The 22,115-nt window shown below is 51.2% G+C and overlaps 8 protein-coding genes across 8 annotated transcripts; 4 read left to right on the forward strand and 4 right to left on the reverse strand.

The window, feature by feature from the left end:
• Positions 1-737: 737 nt before the first annotated feature.
• On the forward strand, positions 738-2,315 carry AA0111_g2708 (hypothetical protein; the record flags this gene model as incomplete). Its single annotated transcript, XM_028648509.1, has 1 exon — positions 738-2,315. The coding sequence occupies one exon, from the start codon at positions 738-740 to the stop codon at positions 2,313-2,315; it is 1,578 nt and encodes a 525-aa protein (XP_028509612.1).
• A 1,032-nt stretch (positions 2,316-3,347) lies between these two features.
• On the forward strand, positions 3,348-3,620 carry AA0111_g2709 (hypothetical protein; the record flags this gene model as incomplete). The annotated part of the gene is made up of 1 exon (XM_028648510.1): positions 3,348-3,620. The coding sequence occupies one exon, from the start codon at positions 3,348-3,350 to the stop codon at positions 3,618-3,620; it is 273 nt and encodes a 90-aa protein (XP_028509611.1).
• Positions 3,621-4,969: 1,349 nt separating this feature from the next.
• Positions 4,970-6,682, reverse strand: AA0111_g2710 (hypothetical protein; the record flags this gene model as incomplete). Its single annotated transcript, XM_028648512.1, has 1 exon — positions 4,970-6,682. One exon carries the CDS (start codon positions 6,680-6,682, stop codon positions 4,970-4,972), a length of 1,713 nt encoding a protein of 570 aa, XP_028509334.1.
• A 2,308-nt stretch (positions 6,683-8,990) lies between these two features.
• AA0111_g2711 (hypothetical protein) lies at positions 8,991-10,679 on the reverse strand (the record flags this gene model as incomplete). The annotated part of the gene is made up of 1 exon (XM_028648513.1): positions 8,991-10,679. One exon carries the CDS (start codon positions 10,677-10,679, stop codon positions 8,991-8,993), a length of 1,689 nt encoding a protein of 562 aa, XP_028509335.1.
• A 1,581-nt stretch (positions 10,680-12,260) lies between these two features.
• Positions 12,261-13,225, reverse strand: AA0111_g2712 (hypothetical protein; the record flags this gene model as incomplete). Its single annotated transcript, XM_028648514.1, has 3 exons — positions 12,261-12,276; positions 12,329-12,564; positions 12,626-13,225. 3 exons carry the CDS (start codon positions 13,223-13,225, stop codon positions 12,261-12,263), a joined length of 852 nt encoding a protein of 283 aa, XP_028509336.1.
• Positions 13,226-16,106: 2,881 nt separating this feature from the next.
• On the reverse strand, positions 16,107-17,496 carry AA0111_g2713 (Guanine nucleotide-binding protein subunit beta; the record flags this gene model as incomplete). The annotated part of the gene is made up of 5 exons (XM_028648515.1): positions 16,107-16,124; positions 16,289-16,408; positions 16,459-16,548; positions 16,610-17,322; positions 17,391-17,496. 5 exons carry the CDS (start codon positions 17,494-17,496, stop codon positions 16,107-16,109), a joined length of 1,047 nt encoding a protein of 348 aa, XP_028509337.1.
• Positions 17,497-17,941: 445 nt separating this feature from the next.
• Positions 17,942-19,689, forward strand: AA0111_g2714 (hypothetical protein; the record flags this gene model as incomplete). Its single annotated transcript, XM_028648516.1, has 4 exons — positions 17,942-18,513; positions 18,733-18,792; positions 18,841-19,447; positions 19,501-19,689. 4 exons carry the CDS (start codon positions 17,942-17,944, stop codon positions 19,687-19,689), a joined length of 1,428 nt encoding a protein of 475 aa, XP_028509338.1.
• A 561-nt stretch (positions 19,690-20,250) lies between these two features.
• Positions 20,251-21,827, forward strand: AA0111_g2715 (hypothetical protein; the record flags this gene model as incomplete). Its single annotated transcript, XM_028648517.1, has 4 exons — positions 20,251-20,689; positions 20,770-20,916; positions 20,968-21,710; positions 21,780-21,827. 4 exons carry the CDS (start codon positions 20,251-20,253, stop codon positions 21,825-21,827), a joined length of 1,377 nt encoding a protein of 458 aa, XP_028509339.1.
• Positions 21,828-22,115: the final 288 nt, after the last annotated feature.

Consider the following 22,115-nt stretch of genomic DNA (forward strand, 5'->3'; position numbering starts at 1 on the left):
CGCGCCTCCGGCAGACCCAAGGACACATTCTCCATTCTCATCACGATGGAACTCTCGCTATAGAGGAGCGACCGCCAGTGGAATCAGGGGGCGAGCTCTGTCCAAAGGGGTCCGTCCCGCTGCATCAGCTTTGCAATAGGTGCCAACGATTTTTTGATGTTTTCACAGACGAGTCTACGTGGTTTGAAGACTCCCCAAAAGAGGGGGATGAGATCAAGGATTGGCGGATGCTCGAATCATGCACCCTAGCGGATTTGATAAACGATCAAAAATCTTGTCATTTTTGCGCAATCGTATACTCAATATTGAGGAACAACGATAGCCTTTCACCATATTGTTCCATCGCATTCGGCTCAGGGTCAGGAATGAGGGTATGGATCGATGGTGTTGGAGAGATCCGGGGTATCGAAGTCATACATTGCTCATGTCAGTGGCATTAAACAGTCCAGCTTTTTTCCAATGATATAGCTAACATTTCGTTAGGGCGTCCAGACGACACATTCAATGCTCCGTTCGTCGCACAGCATATTCCACGCCGACCGGAGGACAACTTAATTCAAATTCAGAGATGGCTAGATGCCTGCACTTCGAAGCATCCTAGATGTAACAGTTGGTGTTCAAGTCTTGAAACAAAGGGACATCGACCAACAAGAGTTCTCGAGCTCAGCGACATCGGTATTAGATTGCGGTGCGATGTGCAAGCCATATGTGATTTCAAGTATCTGGCCCTTAGCCATATGTGGGGTAAGGATGCCTCAAAGCAGCTTAGACTGATGTCTTCAAAACTGCAAGATTTCCAAGAGGCTATACCTCTGGATATGCTTCCAAACATCTTCGCAGAAGCCATTCGGATCACCCGCTACCTCAACTTCAAGTACCTGTGGATCGATTCGCTCTGCATCATACAAGACTCTAAATCTGACTGGACGGCGGAGGCGAACATGATGTCTGCTGTATACAATAACGCCGTCTGTACAATTGCATTCGTTTTGCCACCCGAGGTCAGCTACGACTCCACTCAGCTCCGAGAAGATCCACGAGTATCAACGCCTTGTGTCATTCGCGAACCCATGCAATTCAAGCATGGTATAATTGTCACACTTGATAGAGCTGCGCAAACTACAGAATCATCACACAGGGACTGGCCCCTATCCTCAAGAGCATGGACCTTACAAGAGCAGATATTGAGTCCACGCACGATCTTCTGGGGAGATGATACTATCAAGTGGGAGTGTGTAGAAACATTTTGCGATGAGTTGGTTGGTGACGGTGACCTGATAGGAATATCGAAAGGGCATTCCCCAGACCTCACCCTAAGAGAGCTCTTATCTCCGCGCTTCTGTTCTCAACCGAATGAATCGAAACGAGGAGTATCAGGCCAAACCGGAGAGTACAATATAATCTCCAATTGGAACAGATTGATAAACGATTATAGAAGAAGAGACCTCACGCACGCAAACGATAGGATCATGGCCTTTGCTGGGATCGCACAAGCTTTCCAAGCGGAACACGGGCTGGTCTACTTAGCTGGAATGTGGAAGGAACACTTGCCACGCTCACTGCTGTGGTTTATAGATGATCCGGCGAATATTGTGGAAAGCTTGTCGTTGACGCCTCATCCGATGGCGATGATGAAGGGGTTGACTTTCTCTGACCCCATACTGAATTCTGCGCCGACGTGGTCATTCTTCGCCAGTGCTATCTACTCGAATCGCTTGGACCGGGACGTTCATCTTACGCACGGTCAACAAGCGATTTTCGGTCTAGGATATGTCCTATTCTCAGCTGCACTTTTGCATTTTGCATGGCCCAACGCGCCCGTGGATTACAGCCCCCCAACGGCTTACTATGACTTCGTCGGCTTACAAATCTCACTCAAATTTATAATGATTGACGTTGCGTCACCGTTACCGAGAGAGCAAGAGCTATATGACCGCACCTTCCGCAGTAAAAGCTTAGAAGCACAATTAGGTTCACTGTTCGAAATTGGCGGGGATTTTAAGAAGGTCTGTTTGTATTTTGATGACAACGGAAAGATCGATCAGATCTCGACTCAGATTCGCATCGCTATTGTCGAGGAGCGCTGGCGTGAATACCACGGAGTATATAATTTTGAAGGCCTAATCTTGGAGCCTGGAGAAGAAGAGGACACATGGAAGCGATTGGGTTATTGCTACGGGGAAGCTGAGTCTGATCTGTCATACACGACGATTGCAGAAAAACCTCTTCCAGAAAGCAGGACTTCCATGTCAGGCGAAAATTCTCTATTCCTGCGCCTCGAAGGAGCAAAGATGGAGACCCTTACTTTAGTGTAGCTATGTTTCTAACAGGCTGCTTCCTGAGTCTTCTTCTAAAGTCGCCAAAATAACTTAACTGTACTAGAACTACTAGCGCATAGTGTATGCGACGTATGCTAACGAAATAGTTGATGCGTGCAGCAGCATCGGCCATAACTTCGTCCACGAGAAGAATCAATATCTCTTAATGCAGAAGAGAACAGTAGTCTTCTACAGCCAAGTACGAAGTCTCTACATCTGCATACCGATACGAACAAATGGAATGTCATGAAACCCTTATGTGAATTCCTGATCCAAGAATTTACTGGTCAATATTGTGTATTCTAGTCTTATGACACTAGATTTAGCGCCTGGGGATAGGCTCCTTGGATGCTCTACATACCCTTTTCACTAGTGCTGCTCGCATGTCTTCGATGAGCGCATTACTTTCTGCGCTCGCAGCGAATTCGCATGCTACTGGAGGGCAATGCTTCTCTGCAATTCATCTCCTCATACCTTTTTTAACAGGCGTACAGTATAGCCCTATCGTTCCTTCCGTGCTAGTGGTACAGAAGGATCCAGTGGTAGAAATCACCTCGCGAAGCGATACGGCCTCTGATTGGTCTTGGGAATAGGGGCCCTGTGCGAACGTGCAATACCGCATCTTTCAGTGACCAGCCCTCCCGAGCGAGAGCACGAAAGGTCGTCGTGATATTTGAGCAATCCTAGTCGTTTTCCGGTGTGTCTTACAATGCGAGGTGTATTGGGGGCGAACTACCAATCTGCATTTAACATAGTGATACTGTTAGTGATCTGATTGGCTGATAGCTACAGTCGGGCTTGTCACAGCCTGGTGAAATGGCAACCTGACAGGCGCTGATCTTGGCCTCAACTACAGCTCATATGTATACAGCGTGGTGGCCCTTTGCCTTCTCTAGGACTAGAGGATGTACCCTAGCGGTCTGCGTTAACTATAAAGTCGACTGCTCAATACGTTCTGTTATTCAACACCTCTTCATTGACCTAATTTTCCGACACTGTACCTGCCAAGCAAGCCAGCAACTACTTACCATGATGTCTCCTCTTAAGTTTGCGGCCTTTGGCATTGTAGCTCTCTGCACCGACCTCTCCCAAGCCGTGCCAACAGCTTCTGTTGTTGATGCCGCTCTCGTGCCGCGCAACGGGTGTTCTGATCAAGGAGCTGGGCACTGTAACCTTGTAATGGGTGGCATACCAAACGGCGACACAGCAATCACCTGGACCGAAGCAATCATTTACAACAACGCTTGTCGCAAGCTCGGTGACCAAGGCGGACTCTACCCAGTCAAGCAGGGTGATTACTGACCTGCCCTCTACTCACTATCTCTTCATTGAAGCTGACAGTTGTAAGGGAACGCGATTACTTCTCAACTCAAATACACCGTCGTGCTTGGATTGTTGCAAGAATACGGCGATGTGAATTACATTGGCATGTGCTATGCAGGCTACTGCTACACTGGCTATTTTGCTTGCTCGAAAGATGGCAGCAATTTCGTTACGTGTGCTCACTCGTTCCCGTGTTAGTGGGACATGTCGCCGCGGGTGGAGTGAATATGGGCAGTCGTTGGAGATTGGACGTAGGGTGCTAGTTGTCGGTGACTTGCGGCGGAGAACAAGGTTAAGACATAAGGAATCTGTAGGCACAATCGTTACTAAAATATATAACTTATACCACTATATCTTCAATAGAATACTCACCCGACCAGCTGTGTCAGAGCAACGAACACCATGTTGTCAATATACCACCCACGGCCTAGCTGCGCCCGCCCGCGCAACGGCCCTTGTCATCTTAACATCGACAGCTACACATCCTCCTCCGCCACCCTGGCTACAACGATTGCAACAGTGTCCTCTTCAAGCTCCACGCGTCCGACCTTGACAACGATGTGCAGCCAGGTCTCTTTGCGCAATTTGTAATCGATACCTGTGCCGTGATTGCGGAAATCACATCGGCTGGGGCTGGCTCTCGTTATTGCAGGACGGCAACGGCCCAATCGACCCTACCAGCACGCTACGCGAACCTAGCTATTGTTATCATCTCGATACCACCGATGATTCGTGTCCCATTGTACCAAACTTCCGTCAGTGGACTTGCCCGCACGACCACGCTCCTCCACACTGGCAACAGCTAGCCCCCGACTCGAACCTACGTGTAGCTATGGAGTGGCTGGTTTTCCATAAGTTGTACGTAGCAAGCGAACGAAGCCTACTCTAAAGGTGCACAGTATGTTGTGCTTTACTCTATATCATTTCATGATTGAGCAAACATATCTGAAGTACTGTACAGCTTGATGGGCAGGGAAAGAGAAGCCTACTCCAGTAAAGCATTTCGTTTCTCTCGAAAATCCGTAGTTCGCAGTAACTTCTGGAGTAACACCGGGCGCTGGCTAGCCTACCGAGCATTCTGTGGAGGAAGCGTGTAAGAAAAGTGTTATACAAGGATCATATGTCACTCATCTAGAATGAGTCTACTTTGCAATCGTTGAACGAGTTTCGCAAGGTCATGTACGAACAGGGGAAGGAAAGGGGTTGCATGACTATTGCGGAAGCTAAGAAAAATAGAATAGAATATAAGTTGAAGAATGTACCCCGCGACAAGACAAGATGCCATGAAGCTCACTTGAGAATAGACGGACTCATCCACTGTCTACCGCCTAGTAGTGCAGCGCAAAGTTCCTTGCCTGCTTCTTCCCCTTCTTCCACGCGGTACTCTCACTCGTCCCGTTAACCTTCTTCGCCAACTTCGGATCAAACTCCGTAACGACACCCTTTCCAACCGGCTTACCGAGGTTATCGCTCATCGGCCTGACAACATCGCACCTCAGCGCCTGCGCAGGGCTCATGCGCTCCATCTTCGTGTTGTTCGTCTGGATGAAGAGCCTCTCACGCGAGTCGGCACCAGTGTACGGCTTCCACTCAACAGCACGGCTGGCGCGGTCAGTGTTGGGGTCAAGGTTGCGGATGAAGCTGGTCCAGTAGCTGCGCACTTGCTTGATGATGGGCGCGTTGGTGGTGAAGTAGCTGGGTGGTTCGCCGCCGTCGGTGCGGTTTACGCCCCAGAAAGCGTATGCGTTGACGGTGTGCCAAGCGCCGTAGCCGGCTGCCTCATCGGCCGGGTCTTGTACGGCATACTTGTAGTTGTACGTGGGTACGTCGTCGCGTGCGATCGCATTTTGGATGTTGCGGGTTGGGCAGTGAGTTCCGATATCACCGATGGCGTCAGCAGCGTGGCGCCAGTAGAGTCCCTTGCCGGGGAATGAAGGCTTCGCGGGTTTCATGTAGAGATCATCGATGATCGAGATGGAAGAGTTGCTCAAGCTTGGGTCTTGGTTGGCTACCCATTTGACTGCATCGGCCGTAGTGTTGAGATCTTCTGGCGCGTTGTACTTGGTGCCTTCTTGAGCGCAAGTGCCCATGATCGTCGGTACCTTTGCGTACTTGCCCTGGTCGAAGAGGTTCACAAGCGAGTCGGTGTAGAGGTCGCCATCGATGTTGGGGTTGAACCAGCAGTTGGAAGAACGGATAGCCGACTCGTTCAACGCACGTAAACAGGAGAGGCCGTCCGTCGCATTGGCGCAACCCTTGTCTTCGAGCAAGCACTGGTATTGTTCCTCGCCCAATTCCGGAGTGCGCATCGTGACCCAGCCACCCGACTCCATGATACCGCCAGCAAACAGCTTCTTGCCCGTGTTGGCTGCCATCATGAGCGCAACAGACGATCCACCAGCACTGACTCCGTCAAGAACAACATGGTCTGGGTCACCACCGAACTGGTCGATATGCTCCTTGACCCACTCGAGGAGCTTGATCTGGTCGCGTAGCCCAGCGTTGACATCGCCGCCTCCTGCCTTGACCGCTTCGCTGCTGAGGAAGCCGTACAAGCCGACGCGGTAGCTGAATTGCACAAAGACCACCTGGCCATCTGCCACGATCTCAGTGGGATCCCAGTTCGCGCTAGATTGCGACGAGAAGCCACCTCCTTGGAAGAACACCACAACTGGCAGCTTCGAGTCGACGCGGGCCTTGGAAGGCGCATACACGCTCAGGTAAAGACAGTCTTCAGCAATGGTGAAGCGGTCATTGGTTCCGGAAACAGTCCAGTCGTCAGGACGGCTAGGTGGGCATGTTGCGCCGTGTCTAGTAGCGTTGATGAGGCCGGAGACGATAGGGTCTTGTGGTGCCGCGAATCGACGCTCGCCAGTAGGTGGTGCACCATACTGCATGCCCTTCCAGGCAGAGACACCAAGCTCCGAGTCGACGACGGCTCCCTGATACTTTGCGTAGCCAACATCGACGAGAGTGTTGACGGCGTGCGCTACCGAAGAGAAGCCCGCTCCGGCGGCGAGTAATTGTTGAAAATGCTTCATCTTCAAGATGAGTATTGATCAGACAGAAATGAATGTGGACGAGCGGTGCTCTAGGAAAGAATGAACAGGGGCGCAAAGGCACGAAAACTGAAGAAAACGAATGTAGAAACGATTGACTGGAGCATCGGTCTTTCCCTACCTATATTGGCTATATAAACCTACCCCTCCGGATCTTCATGGAAGCGTTCGAAACATATTAAGCCCGTTATGACTGGGTTATCATATACATGTTGCGTTCGGTCCGCACGCTGAATGAGCGTGGAGATTGTGCGTTGATGTTTCTGCGTTGTTCAAAGTCGGGCCGTTGAGCAATACGGCGATTGAGCTGTTTCACGGTGGCATGGCAGGGCGGATAGAACCCAACCTAACTCGAAGCAGAAAGACGCCATGACTCTCAGGGTCTTTGCCTGACGACCGATCGTGTTCGTCCGCAAATCACGGCCTCCGCTCCGCTAGGAGACGGTTTGAGATGGAATGTTGATGCGTTGATGCGAAGGAGCGAACGCGCGGGGAGGTTGACAGCCACGCTAAACATGGTTATGTAAGCAATCTAAGAGATTGCCAGGGTTGCCAAGCTGCACCTATCCCGAGTGCCACTTTACAATTTCATTCACGGAATTAAGAAACCTATCGAACACCGGAGTATTTACATCGTGTTCCGCACATGATGCAACCCTAACACCAGATCTTCGGATTGCGAGAGTCCGACATGAACGCCTTAGCCATATTTTGATCGCCAAAACCTTTCCGTAACATATACCTGTCCAAATCACGACTGCAAATTGGAGGCTATATTGCGGTAATGCCACCACCCATATTGTGCAGTAGTGAATCGAGACCAGAGTGGGTAACCTCCAGCGAGGAAGTGTTCTCGGTATACGCGTTGAGTGTACTCAGCATAACATCCGGATGTGTATCCCAGAGGTCTCCAGTCTTTATTACGCGCGTCGGCTCTACCCTCGTCAAGTGTCGCAGGTGTGTCGTTCCATCTTTTCGACTTCTTGGCGAATTTAGAACGCCGATGCCGGTCGAGCATAGGGTCTGGCCGAGCTTTGACATACGGAGCCATGTCGTTGTAGAAGTGGGCATCTACCAAGGCAAACAGTTTGCGAATACTTTTGGCGTAATGCTTCGGTAGACTTGAACGTTCGATCTTGATCCATTCGACATGGCTTCTGACCTCGTCGAGTTCCCAGGTCGTCCATAAGGAGAACAGGCCTCGAAGCTTTCGTTTGAGGCTTCTCCTTGCTCCATACAGCTTCCGAATCTCGATATAGAGCTGTAACCGAAGGAAGGTACGGAGTATACGATGATGTTCGACTTTAGACAATGTGTCGGCACCGTATCGAGGATACTTCTCGCGGGAATACCGAGCTGCGGCATTGCCTATCGTTATCTTGGCAAATTGATCCGTCAAGGTTTCCGCATCAATCAAGTATGTTTGATACTTTCGGAGAACGGTGACAGCCTGACTGGAGTTATCTACGGACACGTGTGGATTCTCATCGAAGAGGTTGTTTGCGAGAAACTCCGCTAGCTCATGTGAGCGTGACTTGTTCGTGTGCGCTGATAGTAGGACTGTAGTAGCCAGGATTTGCTGGAGCTGACCAGCGAGATTGTTGTATCGCTTGACTGCCCTAAACTGCGTATTGAGGTTGCAGCGCACTACCTCTCTGACTTCCGGGTGTTCAAGAAGTGTGTTATAAGCTTCGAAATGCCCGTCGACAATGAGCAGTTCCAAAATGTAGCATCATAGCTCAGTCGGTAAGTCGAGCATCAGATGTAGGCCATCATCAGTCGCATTGTCGGATCCAGGTGTCACGATTGGAAGCGGCATGGCACAAGAATTTGAGATGTTGTCCTTGTGGGTAATCGTCGTGAGTATCTGGGTGCGCTGAAGCTAATGGAGATTCGCGCAAGAATTCTTTTGTGGGTGGGTTGAGAAAAAATGGGCAAGCTTGGGCGTGGTTATATACTCGACCCCAGTGGCACCTCTTTTGGTAGCGAGGAGCGAGCCACTCATAGTTACCGAATTTCGGATGATACCCAGACGAGGATGTTCTAGAACAGAAGGGAAGATGCATTAGGTACACGACCAAGCTATGCAGGTGCTTGGAGGTACCCGAGTAACATGTGCAAGGCAACGGTAGCGAAGCTAGGGTAATCTAGCTTTCTAGATAAACTTCAGATACAACTGTTGACTCCCAGGCGCCCCTTATCGTCCTCAAACCTCAGACTACGTATTTTGCCTGTGAATATTCATTATTGCCTTGCTCATCTATCCACTACATAAATCTCTCGGCAAAGGCTATGCCAGAGTAATCAACACATGCTGCCACTTATTCGACACCACACTCATCTTCCTCCACCTCTTCGCGACCTCCGCGATGTTCTCCCCGCTGACATGCACATCAACCACATTGATCCTGAGCTTCCACACTCCAACCCTCCTCCATGTTCCTTCTTTAGTTCCAGGCACCAGCATCAACCCAGCCAGCCGCCGCTGAACGTTATTTTTACCCGCTGTCCTCACAACCTGGAACTCCGCCATCAACGCATAGATTGCGTTTCGAGGCGGCGAAGGACGACCAGCCGGATCATCAGGATAGTACTCCAAGACTGGTTCCCAACGAAAACTGCTTCCGGAAGAACTAGCAGTATGTTGCTGCAGCCATCGCATCTGCGTCGCCAGATCGGCTGGCCAATCCGCTTTGACAGGCAAAACCAATGCCGCAATCGTGACTTGCAGGCCGGAAAAGTCAAACAAACCTCCCTCTGGTACACGATCTTTCGCCAGTCCCGCAAACTTGAACCCCTTGACTTCTGCCCAGAAGACATCGTCCCAGCACACAAGCTTCGGGTCGCTATAACCCTTACACCGCACCGCCAACTCGTCATCTCCAAATAGGAAGTACAGTTGATAGTACCTCCATATCGGAACGGAGAACCACGACCAGCTCGGTAACTCTGGTTGTACAACCTTCTCTCCAATCTCAGTCGTCCACACCGAGCTCGGTAGCTCACCATTCGGCAACCCATTCTCGCGACGAACAAGCGGTGCCATTTTCTTGTCAACATACCAAAGGAGTGCAATGGGGAGAATTTCCCACCACAAGCCCGCTAGGTAGGTCAGTTGGCCCAAATTGGAAAACGCACGCGCTACACCCGCAAAAGCAATGATTCTATCTTTCCCAAAAGACAGTTTGCGAGACCGATATTCGTCGACTAGATTCTGCCAATCCAGCATAAAAGACAGAACCGCAGGTTCACTCAGACTGCCTCTCTTCTTCTTCAGCACACTCATCTCATGTATAGTGTCTGGAAAATACCGTGATTTTCCTCTATCCTTGCCACGCTTGGGATCTTGAGGCGTCGTCGTATGCGTTTCCGCAACGGCACCGAGTAATTCATCATAAAACCCTTCTGAACACTGCCACATGAGGTTCTTGTGTCCAAGCAGCAAAGTCCGGGGTGCTAAGAGGTACTCCTGAAACGTCCATGCGCGGTTGAAAAGAGGCCAGGTGCGTTGGACGAGCCAGTCTTGGGCTTTCTCCTCGGGTGCGTAGTCCCGCCGGAGAGAGGACTTTGTATGTTCGACGTAGATACCGGGTGTTTGCGAAGATGGAGCGCGGAAGATACATGGGTTCCAAACGCGCGGGTCGTCGCGTTGGCGCGGTTTGTCGGCTGCGTGGGGTGGGAAGAGGAAGGCGAGATTTGCTGTGGCGTTTCCGTATACAATGGCCATGCGACGGGCTTCGTAAGCCCAGTCTTCCGGTGAGTCTTGGATGATGGTCAGACTGTCTATCCAAAGGTACTTGTATCCGAGCGCAAGAGTGACGCGGACCGCTTCTTTGTACACGTCCGAGGCCTCGAACTTTGTGCGTGGAATCTCCTTTTGGAAGTCTTTGATGTTAGACTGCAGGAGGCGGAGTTGTTGCGTGTGATTAGTTCCCCACATGTAGCTCAAGACGAGATAGTCGAAGCGTTCGTTCTGCATGTTGCAACGGAGGCGGATGCTAGAGTTTGTTATCTCGAGGACTCGCGTTGGTCGTTGCTGGGGAGTGTTGATTGTGCTGCTGTGAAATCTTTTACAGCTTGTGTGACTTCCAACACAGGTTTGCAGCCATTGTTTGGCTTGTTGGATGTTATCGCTTGCGAGAAGCGGTGCTTCTTTTGCGGTAATATGGTTGTCAAATGCTCCTATGTCGGCATCTACTCTCAATCATCAGCCCATGAAAGCACGGAAAACATAACTCCTAAACTCACTGTTGTAAGTCTGGAGTCTGAATGTGGCAAAGGTTCTTCCTCCCTCTGCACTCTTCGTTTTTCCCTTGTCCAGAACCATCCTGACTAAGATATCTGTCCCTTTTTGCGTTTCCAGGCAGAAGTACACACCCGCGTCGCCCGTAGGACGTACACCCAGTTCAGCCGCACGCTGTAACTTTGCAAACACCATCTTACAAAAATGGCAAGATGGCGCTGATTGTGAAAGTTGAGCGACAGTAGATAAGCTCAAGGTAGGCCACGATGAAGGGGGTTGACCACGGGGTCTCTGCAACCAGTCTAGAGCACTGCACTCCTTTGATATCTTGCGACATCGTTCGCATAAAACGTGAAGAGGAACCGACGTCTTGCGTGTTGGTGATGGGGTCGGAGAAGGACCGGATGAGGACGCCTTCTCGTGAGCGGATTCGCGGCGGAACGACGACATAAATGAGGGCATAATTATATACTTGGAAAAGGAGAAATGTGATGAAATACAGCAAAGCCATCATTTTCTAATGGGTACTTATACACAGTTGCCTCCATCTTCAATGAGGTATGATCGCCCCAGGAGCATACCGAAGGGGGTGGGCGCTTACTAGACGCCCGTTGAGCGAGCCGCTCGTGTGGCACAGCAACGTGCCCACTTCTGCCTCTGCATCCTACATGGGCAAATTTGAGCTGAAGAATATCCGAAATGGCCATCTAGACATGAGGGACTAACAAGATAGCAAGGATAGCAGAGAAAGTCTGGTAACCAGGGACGAAGAAAGAGACATGCAAAAGATGAAGTTAGATACGAAGACTAGATGAATCAAACATCAACAAGTAAAGAAGCAACTGACGAGAGCGATATTAAAACCGTCGAGAAGTAAAAAAAACTCTCGGAAATCTAACATCATATTGGGTATCTATCAACACCCTTTCGTCGCAAGCACAGTCTTCTCATAACCAAGAAAGCCCTGCGGCCAACAACCCAATCTAATCCAAAACGCCAATCACGGCCATGCATATAAACAATACCGCGTCGCTAAATATATAATCAGGACATAAAAGAGATGAGGTTCATCACTGCAACAAGCTGCGCGCAAACATGCTTCCGTCATCCCGCGGTGAGATGAAGGCAGGGGCCAAGGCGAGCATTGTTGTACCGTGCTGAAACTACCAGGGTCGGAGAGGGTTTGGTGCGACCCGATGACATAGTAACGCCGATGTTTCACCGAAGTGAACCGTGAGGAGAGACCGCGAAATGGGTATCACGGTTGTGAGATAGGTACGTAGGTGGTAGTGAGATGGCGAAGTCTGAATATCATGCTCAGAGGATGCGACGTCTAGAGAATATTAGTAAGTCTACGCATGCTTGGTGGGGAGGAGGGAGCTCACTGTCTAAACACCGTCTCGAGCGCAACTGCGCTCAACTCGCTATCATCCGGCAGCGCATCAACGAGCGGAATGATGTCCGCAAACTTCTCGCCGCCTTTGTATGCTAGCACGGCAGGTACACCTGTGTCCTCAATCTCAGCGTCGTCGTTGTGCATCTTGACGAAGCGGACGGTGTCGTTGCGCTTAGCTACATCCCGCATTACGGACTCGAAGCTTTGGGATACAAGTGCGTCGGGCTGGAAAGGGTTGTTAGTATACGTTTTGTTGGGATGGGGATAGAGTAGGGTGACAACATACGTCAGAGTTGTAGATGAAGACGACAACAACAGTCCCAGACGCCGTCTTATCAACAGCATCCAAATACCCCTCTCCATCAACAAGCGGCATACCGCCATATATCCTCCTACTAGGACTGTTCGTCCTCGACCGTATCCTCTCGCCAACATTCTGTAGCTCACGTAGTCTTGCCTCACGCCACTGCCTCATGAAGCCCTCATCCATATCATCCTCGCTTCCCGACGAAGCGCTCTTCTCATCCCGATACGCACTAACATTATACTGCGCTGGCTGCGCCGCACTCTTGTTCTTCCACGTGAACCGCCTCGCCTGTTTCTTAGCCTGCTCAAACGCCTGCGCATCAGCAATGACACCTTTGGGACCGGTGTTTGCTTCCGAGCGGAGGTTCGGCATGTAGTAGTTTGCCCTCATGTCGGCTGGGATGTCGAGTTCGTCGTCTGTATCGACCTTTTCGAGGTAGTCGTTTGCTCGGCCCGGGGATTCAGGGTCGCTGATGTCAGAGTCGTTGTCAATGTCCTCTGGGTGTGGGTTGCGGTCGCCAAGGTCTTCGTTTCTGCGGATGAGGTCGTTGAATTCGTCTTGTGCGGCGGTAGTCGTCATGACGAAAGAGAAAAAAGAAGCGGGACCCGACGATGGGATGCCCGGCTGATATAGGTTCGTATGTGTCCGGTGACGCGTTGGGTAGGGTGCAAAAAAAGGATAGGGAGTCGTTGCGTTGCAAGGTTCACGGTGGTTCGGGTTTGGGGTCGGTGTCGTGTCGGTCTGTCTGGGATGATGGGTATTCAACTAGCGGGCAGGGCTTGGCACGTGGGCTTGCAGGGCTATTTTCGTGGGTTTCAGGCTTGCAATTGGCTGTGCGTGGTGAGGGCGCCTGGAGATTGGTGAGAGGAGGCCTCGACGACGACAACGTGCGTTACGTGGATAACGTGGTCGATGCGGTGCGGTGGGTAGGGATGCGCTTGGTTGTGCCTGTTTTAGGGCTTAGGGCTGATGCTGACCGGTACTACTCGTGATGCACTCGAGGCCGGTATAGGTTAGCATCCGTATTCGATTGGCGATGGGGCAAAGGCATGTCGGCCTCATGAAACAGCATGCTCGACTTCGAAACACGCTCGCCCGTCCTACACCGCCCAATCGAGGCGCTGCGGGTGGCGCCCCATGGCGTCCCAAGCCTGTCCGCTGATGAAACAGCATGCTGAACTATCTTGCTACACGCCTCGTTCGATACGTTGACATGTCGCAGCACCAAATTGCCGTGTCCTCGTCTTGCGTGTTTTAAGGCTACACGTCACGGCAACTGCGGATATCGGTCGATGCAACCGGTTTGGGCTGTTTCAATCTTCTCGAGGCAGCAGCTGTCATGCAACGCCTGGGTTTAAAGGGGCCGAGGGACGTCTTTGCTTTCGGTCTTGTTTGATATTCTCGTCCCGGCCATATCCCTGACCAGAGTCCCCTGGTCGCATGGCATGCGAAGGAATCCTTCCATGATCGCTTCTAGAAGCATCAAATCATGATGTGTATTTTTTTATTCTCCGATTGACTCCTGCATCGGCTGAGGCGCTTCCATTGCTTGCTTTGCGAATTCAGGGTCCAGCAGCCATGCATTGCAGCCTAAGATTGGGGGCGCTCATAGCTGAGGCACGTTAATGCTACAGTGCCACAGGGAGACGATGCTCCAGTTCATCGAATCTCCGTTCCAAAATAGAATGGCAATAACTGAGGCATGTTGATGCCAACCAAATAGCATTGACTTTCCCCTTTGAAGAATAGACGTTTGCATGGCCACGTGCTGTAAAATACGAGCCGTGGGACATGGCTCTTGCACATCCTGAAATGAAGCAGAAGCGTGCTCGGCCATCACTTCGGCTCAAACGAAGATCCTTACCCGCCTCGCGATGAACGTTAACAGACAGTCACGTCACTGTTATCACAATAAGCTCCAAGCGCCAGTGCCTTCACCGCTCTGCTGAGATTGGAACGGTCGCGACAAGACCTAGAACTTCGGAACGTTGAGCGTAATTCCTTCTTTGCCAGATTGACCTGATCGAAGCGCCCGGGATATCCAGAGTGTACCTAGGTCGTCTTCGTCCCACAATAGGTTCCAGATTCGGAGCGAAAGCTGTGCACAAGGTGAATAGGCATCATTACTACAGATCTCCACACCAACTCAATCTACACCCACAGCAGACATGAGACTTCACCACCTTCCCGCGTCCCTCATCCACTCAGCATATCGCAAAATATATCAACATGCGACGCACCCAACAGTGACAGTCACAAGCCGGTCTACAAGTCCGGAACGTTGAGCCGTATTTCCTTCTTCTCTCAGCTGATCTGGACATGGCGTCCTTGTCTGCTGGAACCGACCTAGCCAGCGCTCAAACGCTCGAGACTTTGCAAGGTTCCTTGGGACGACTAATCCTAGGGAGAAGAGGAAAACAAAGGATAATAACAAGTCGTCACAACAATGTCATGCAAAAGCCGTTCTCGTCCACAAAACTTAAAAACAGGTGTACAGTAAACGTCCGACACTATTGTGAAAGCACCTGCTGAGATCGTTCAGCGCACACACTAGCAAGGACCATTGAAGCACTCGTCAGACCATATCATTCGTAGAAACACCATGTCACAACATCACACCACAGCAACCTTGTACGCTTCGTAAACTTTAAGAGAGTTTATATTGATATAGAGAGGAACTCGCCGACTACCCTTCAAAACTCCCATCTCATCCTCGCACAAGCCCCATGGAAATCGTACACACAGAATCTCCCATCCCCCAAAGCGCCAAAAGCCATTATCCGTCTTCCATCCAACATGCACATGTAAAGCTTCCTCGTCTCAATATTACATAACATCGCCCCCTCGCCCCCATCCATGCCCATCCCGCAGGCTCAAGAGAAGAAAACCGGTTTGCTTTTCAGGCAAGTATAACAACGCAAAGAGAAAAACACACGAACACACACGTACACACATGTGAAATGGGACACACGGGTTTGAAAGTGAGATATCGTGCTTGCTACTGCAGTTACATTCCCCGTCACCAGCCCGGACATGATATATAAAAAAGAGAAAACAAGAGCTTTCGTGATTAGAAAGACACAAGAAGAGGAATAGAGAACAAGTGGTATGAAAGGGAAAAGCCGCAACAAAATAAAGACCATTTGACCGGGCGCCTGAGACATCAGTAGGCGTGCAACCGCAACCCGTAGCCACATCGATGCCGTCCCTTTCCAACATCCAACAGAACGTGTGAGTGTGAGGTGTGAGTATTATATTCTTTAAAAAGGGTGAGGCAGCGCTCCGATTTCTCTCCTGACTGATGAGATGCAGCAAGGGGTATGGTATTGCCAGGAGGTTGGGAGATCGCTGTCGTAGGTGTAGGTGTAGTTTGCCAATATTACAGGGAGTGATAGGGCGCACACGTTCGGATTGGCGTCGTTACATGGCGTCGTAGTTGTAAGAGTAAGGCTGACGGCACTTATGCCCAGATGCGCAGCTATTGACAAGTTAGCCGTCTGCGAAATGGAGTGTAGGAGGATAGAAACAAAGGCCGCGGTAGAGTGTATCCATATTGTTTTCAAACACCAATATGAAAACCAGGATTCTAGCGGAAAGTTCCACCGCATAGATCAGAAGAAGAGAGAGGAAATCACCACGTACCATCGAGTCCCATGAACCAGTGCACAGACTAAGCGCGTCGTTGCTGACACCGAGACAGCTGACGCGGTTGTCGTGTCCTTGCAATGTGCCAACGCGTTCGCCGCGAAGTACGTCCCAAACCTAGCTATTGTTAGCTTGTGAAATCGATAGACATAGCGCTGTATGCTTACCTTGCACTCAAAGTCGTCGTAACCTGCGAATAGCAGTCTTCCGGAAACGGAAAAGGCGACGGATGTAATACCACAAACTGGCTCGGGAATCTGTCGTCGCACAAATTAGTAATCCAAATATCTGATGTATCCAGGATGTCATTGTGCGTACCTGGTATGACGCAAGCTCGCGGTCGGCGCGGATGTCGAACAGACGGCAAGAGGCGTCGTCGGAACCGGTACCGAAGGCGTTACCGTTGGGGAAGAATTGGATAGCATTGATGTCGGAGTCGTGCGCGGCAAAGGTCTGCACGCACTTCTGCTGTCTGATGTCCCACAGTTTGGCGAAAGCGTCGCAAGCACCAGAGACGAATTGGTTGTGGTCGAGCGGGTTGATGCTCAAGCTCATTACGTCGCCGAGATGGTCGGCAAATTCATGTACCTTGGAGCCGGTCTCGAGATCCCATAGCACACAGGTCATGTCACCCGACGATGTGAGGATGCGCTTGTCGGAGATGAATCTGCAGCAACTGAGGTAGCCCGAGTGGCCAGACAGCTCGCGCGCCACGCGTGTTGGGCCTTCCCGAGCCGACAGGTTGTAGATGGAGCAGATGTTATCGAGACCACCGCAGGCCACGTAGTTGCCAGACGGCGAGTAGGCGCATGTCATGACCCAGGATGAGCGCAGGGGGATGGCGTGGACCTTGTTCGTCGTGTAAGCGTCCCAGATGATGAGCTTTCCGTCCTGCGAAGCGGAAACGAGATGTCTGCGGTCGGTCGACCAGTGCATGGCGTAGATCTTGGCAAGATGGCCCTTGAGGGTGCGCTTCGTCTTCATGGTGAGGCGCGGCAGAGCCTCGACACGGTCTCTGGCGACATCGCGAACTGCGCATCGTGTTAGCCGTCTTCGGGGTGTGGTTGCGGTGTGGCAGCCCGGCGGAAAAAGAACATACGGGTGGTGTCAGCCAGCTCATCCTTCTTGCGCTTTATCCTGTCCTTGAGCGCCTCAGCGTCGCGTCGGGCGAGCTGGATCTTTTGCTGGATGGTTTCTTGGTTCATATCGGCCATGTATCCAGGTGGTGCCGGGTGGTGATGTGCAGGTCGCGAGAGGCGCGAGACGGCGAGGCAGGCGAATCCAGGGGCCTCCTAGGGAGCGCGACAGCCGGGTGGACGAGGGAACGGCGGGAGAAGCGACCGACAAGCAGCAATGGCGAGAAAGGCGCGCAGAGCAGATGCAATTGCTTGCGCAACGAGAACAGCGGCAGGCAAACGGTCGTGGGGGCTTGAGGATGGAAGGGTTGCTTGCGAGTGCTCTGGAGATGAGTGAGGTACAGGAGCGGCCCGGGGTGAGCTTAGCTTGGTCTAGCCGAGCGCTGGAGATCAAGGGCCTTCCTCCGGCAGAGAATGCAACACGCACACACACGAAAAGCGCGTGACGTATACTTTTGGAATATTACAATGTAGATAGAATGCTAAACGCCTGGCATGCTTCGTGGCCACGTCAATGTCTGCACAATGGAACGCGACGCCGGCGAGTGCTGTCGTTGCTCCTCCTGACGAAGAAGGCGCGTTCTGCAATCTCCTGCAGCGCACCTCCTCCTTTGGGGCTGCCGAGCCACGGACGAATCAGCGGCGAGGAGCCCCAATGACCCGCGTCCGCCGCTATACCGCGAATGCCTCATGTCCTGGCCCGCCCAAAAGTCTATTCATCGTTCCATTATCGCTTCGAGAACCGTCGCCCACGCCACCAATACCGCTGTGCACCTCCATCATGGCTGCACAGCCCAGCACAACTGCACGCCTGCCCGTCGACACCCTCTTCACCCAGAGACTGCCTAAGATTGAGGTACTGTTCCAGCCTCCTTGGTTCCGAGTCAAAGCGCCAAGCGACGCTCAGACTTCCGTTCGCTGCATTGCTAATCCCGCGACTCAGCTTCATGCCCACTTGACCGGCAGCATCAGTCGCCAGTGCCTGCACGACATATGGCAGACAAAGAGGGCGCGCCATCCTGCCCTCGACCTGCAAGACCCTCTGGTAGCTATTCCCACGGGAAAGGTCGACTATGATATCAAAACGTAGGCCTAGCTTGATTTGATCTGCCTTGACTGTTTGCCGGAAATGTCCCTGTAACACCGGCGTGCCGTTGGGGAAGACGATCCAGCACTTTACCCTGGAAGCGAGGTCGTAGCCAATATTCTCCTGACAAATGGTGACTGGTCGCATCCCGCTTGTCGTCTCAAACCACCGGCCCACCAACGTGGAAGACATTAGCAGACGTCTGACAGCTACGTTAGGTTCTTCCCGCTGTTTTCCTCGTACATATACCGCCTTTGCAGCGATTTGCCCAGTGTCCAGTACGTGTAGACCAAACGTCTAAGGCGAGCTGTGGTTGATCGACTCAGGTATTCAACCAAAGTTGTGCTGCAAGACTTCCAAAATGACGGTGTCGTCTATGTTGAGCTTCGAACAACTCCAAGAGCAATTCCTGCAGAGAATGTAACCAAGGAAGATTACGTCAAGACCATCTTGGATATACTAAAGGCCCACAACGACGATGCTAACAACACGATGCGAGCTTTCCTCATACTGTCCATCGACCGCCGCAACACCGTCGCCGAGGCAGAAGAGGTGATTGATCTCGCCATCAAGTATCGGTCTGCCGGAGTCGTCGGTGTTGACCTCTGCGGCGACCCAGCGAAAGGTGACGTGCGCATTTTCGGTGACAGCTTCGCGCGAGCAAAGGCTGCAGGACTGAAGATCACGCTGCACTTTGCCGAGAGCGAGCCTTCGTCTTCAGACTTGGAGCTGCAGACGCTTCTATCATGGCAGCCCGACAGAATAGGTCACGTTATACATGTCAAAGAAGAGTTTCGAAAAACTATCGAACAGCATGATATCGGTGTTGAGCTGTGCCTCAGCTGTAATGTGCATGCTAAGATGATCACGGGTACTTACTCGGACCATCACTTTAGAATGTGGCGGCAATCCAGTGTTCCGGTCGCACTGAGCGTATGTGCTGCTCCGGAAAGTGTAACGTCCTGGTGATGACTGACGCATTGCAGACTGACGATGTTGGTGTTTTTTGCAGTCCTCTCTCGCAAGAGTACTATCTTGCAGCGCAGCACTTTGACTTGAGCCGTAACGACATCAGATCACTTTGCGAGCGCGCAATCGATTCAATATTTACCGGTCCGGATGAACATGCCCGTCTCAAGCAGATCTACGCGACTTGGGACGGATGGGTGTTGTGAATCAACGCTGAAGCGACGAACAGTCACCTTGAGATTTCTGTCCAGTCAGAATGACTCCAATATGACGGAAAGTATCCTGCCATGTCCTATTCTAGAGTCATCGTTGAGTACAAGATCTTGCATTACAGCTTCCTTCCCTCCATCTTACAATTTCTCTTTTATAGATATCATTACGCAGACACCGATCGATCAATGTCAATCTACACAGCTTAGCTGCATAACGAATCTTACACAGCCCACCCACATCTACTGCTCTTTTCCCACTCACCGTTCCATATTTCCAGTGCCACCAAGAACGCCCGGAGCTTCAGCATGTCTGTGACTCGATTCGCCAGCTCCATTCTTACGATCTTTCTCATCATTTCTCTAATCCCAGGGAGCACCGCCCAAACTTCCTCGCGAGTGGCCTCCGCGGCCTCTCAAACTAGCTCGCAGGCCTCCTCTCAATTTGCTTCCCCTAGTTCTTCTCAATCTCCTTCACAAGCGGTTTCTTAGACGTCCTCAGAACCCCTGTCTCTCGGCTTGAGGTATGACGATTCATGCGGACCCGAGTTTAGAGACATGATATCGTGGGCGATCGACGGTGCTATACAGATGGCTATAGACACTGTTAAAGACACGATAGATCACGAACATGATCCTGCGTTCTGGGAACTATATGGTCCCCGGGCAGTAGAAAATCTGACTTCAATCCGTAACGCATTCGAACAAATTGCTCATGGCCCGTGGACTATCGAGGCCTCATGCAACATCGACGATACAGATCCAGCATGCAGCGATCCATTCATGTACGGAGGCATTGGGGATATGATACCGGAAGGACAAGCAGTGAAACGTGATGAAAGCCAGACCTTCTCAGCGAAACTTACGTTTTGTCGAGATTTCTTTACTTTGCCACCATTAGACCACCGCATCCAGCTGGGCGTCAGTAGCGATGGTCCATATCTTGGCACTCGATACGATTTGGGGTATTACCATAACAACCAAGGCAAGTCGTTCAGTGAGGCCAGCGATACATATGTGCTAACGAATCAGCCACTACCCTTCTCCGCTCGCTGTTCCGCTACTTACAGGTAACAGAAGGCCTCAACCGGCCGATTCCGGACCTCTGGGTCCTTTTACGGCAGATCGCTGGAGATACAACGTGGTCAGCATGTTACGGTATATATTGTGCCAAGGTACTGGCTCGTCTCAACGATCCTTCCAATGACTGGGCGTCAGTAAATGGTATGTTCAATGCTCAGCGCTGTGATGATTCCGCCGCCCTAACCATTGTAGCGGACAACTACGCTCTATGTGCACTTTCGAATTATGTCGCGCCGCGTATTAGGGGTAACTTCACGTTTCTACCGGAGGTGAAGGATTATCTGAATACATCGAAAGCATTTGCTGTGTCCCAAGGTGCAGCAAACGATGCATCAGCCGTCGTGTACGACCTCTACGGTAAACCTACATTTTCTCAGACCTACTACAACGCAACTCGATTACAGAGTTCCACTGGGACTTTCGATCCCAATAACATTCTAGACATCGATCGGAAAGCAGACATATCCCACACTCCATTCCTTAAAGATATAGACACCTATCCTTCGACATATAGCAGCGAACTGGCTCGGTGGGAGAGCGAGTTCACTCCGGCATTTCAAGACTCGCTCATCGACATCGATGCAACGTACGACCGTACCTGTTTCGGCGACACTACCAGTTCACATCCCGAAGCCAACTACTTTGACGGATACGAAGCTCTCGATTTTGCCAGAACCTTTTGCGAAGACATCGTGGCTCACCGCGAAGAAGGAAATGACCCGCCATCAACTGTACGCGCTGCGCTATGGACGAGGAACTTTACTAGACAGTACACACTGACGAAGGCTAATCCTGATATGCATTTAGGTTTCGCCGTGACTGGTGATCCTGCTTCCTACATCGAATCTCGAAGCACAGACTGGCTATTCGAGGGGCCTGACATATCCGCGAACGTTGACCACTGTGTTTTAACCTATAAAGATATAATCAGCCATGTAAGTGAGATGTTATAGACTGACCACTCTTCGCTTTTCGAAAGGTACGAGCGTTGCTAACGTACGAAGAGTGCGATACCGACTCGACTAAAAGAAAAGGCGGCCCTCTCAAACTAAACGATATAATCTACGGCGTCCACACCATTCCAGACAATCGAGAAAGCAGTGGCCCCTGGATAACAGACTATGTGTCTCTAGGTGAACTAGAATGCGCAGACTACAACATTACGAGCTACTGGCGTGTAGCTTCTTTCAACGAGAAATCGCGGGTGGAGAGTCATAGCCTTCTTCCCCCAACCATCGCCATCGCCGATGTAGATCGATTGGGCAAGCTGTGTACGTGTTGGTACTCTGAGCATCCTTTCACTGCGGATATGTTCTGCAAAGACCCTGCGGGCTCGTGTG

Source organism: Alternaria arborescens, assembly GCF_004154835.1.
Source record: "Alternaria arborescens strain FERA 675 chromosome Unknown contig_5, whole genome shotgun sequence".
Lineage (NCBI taxonomy): Eukaryota > Fungi > Ascomycota > Dothideomycetes > Pleosporales > Pleosporaceae > Alternaria > Alternaria arborescens.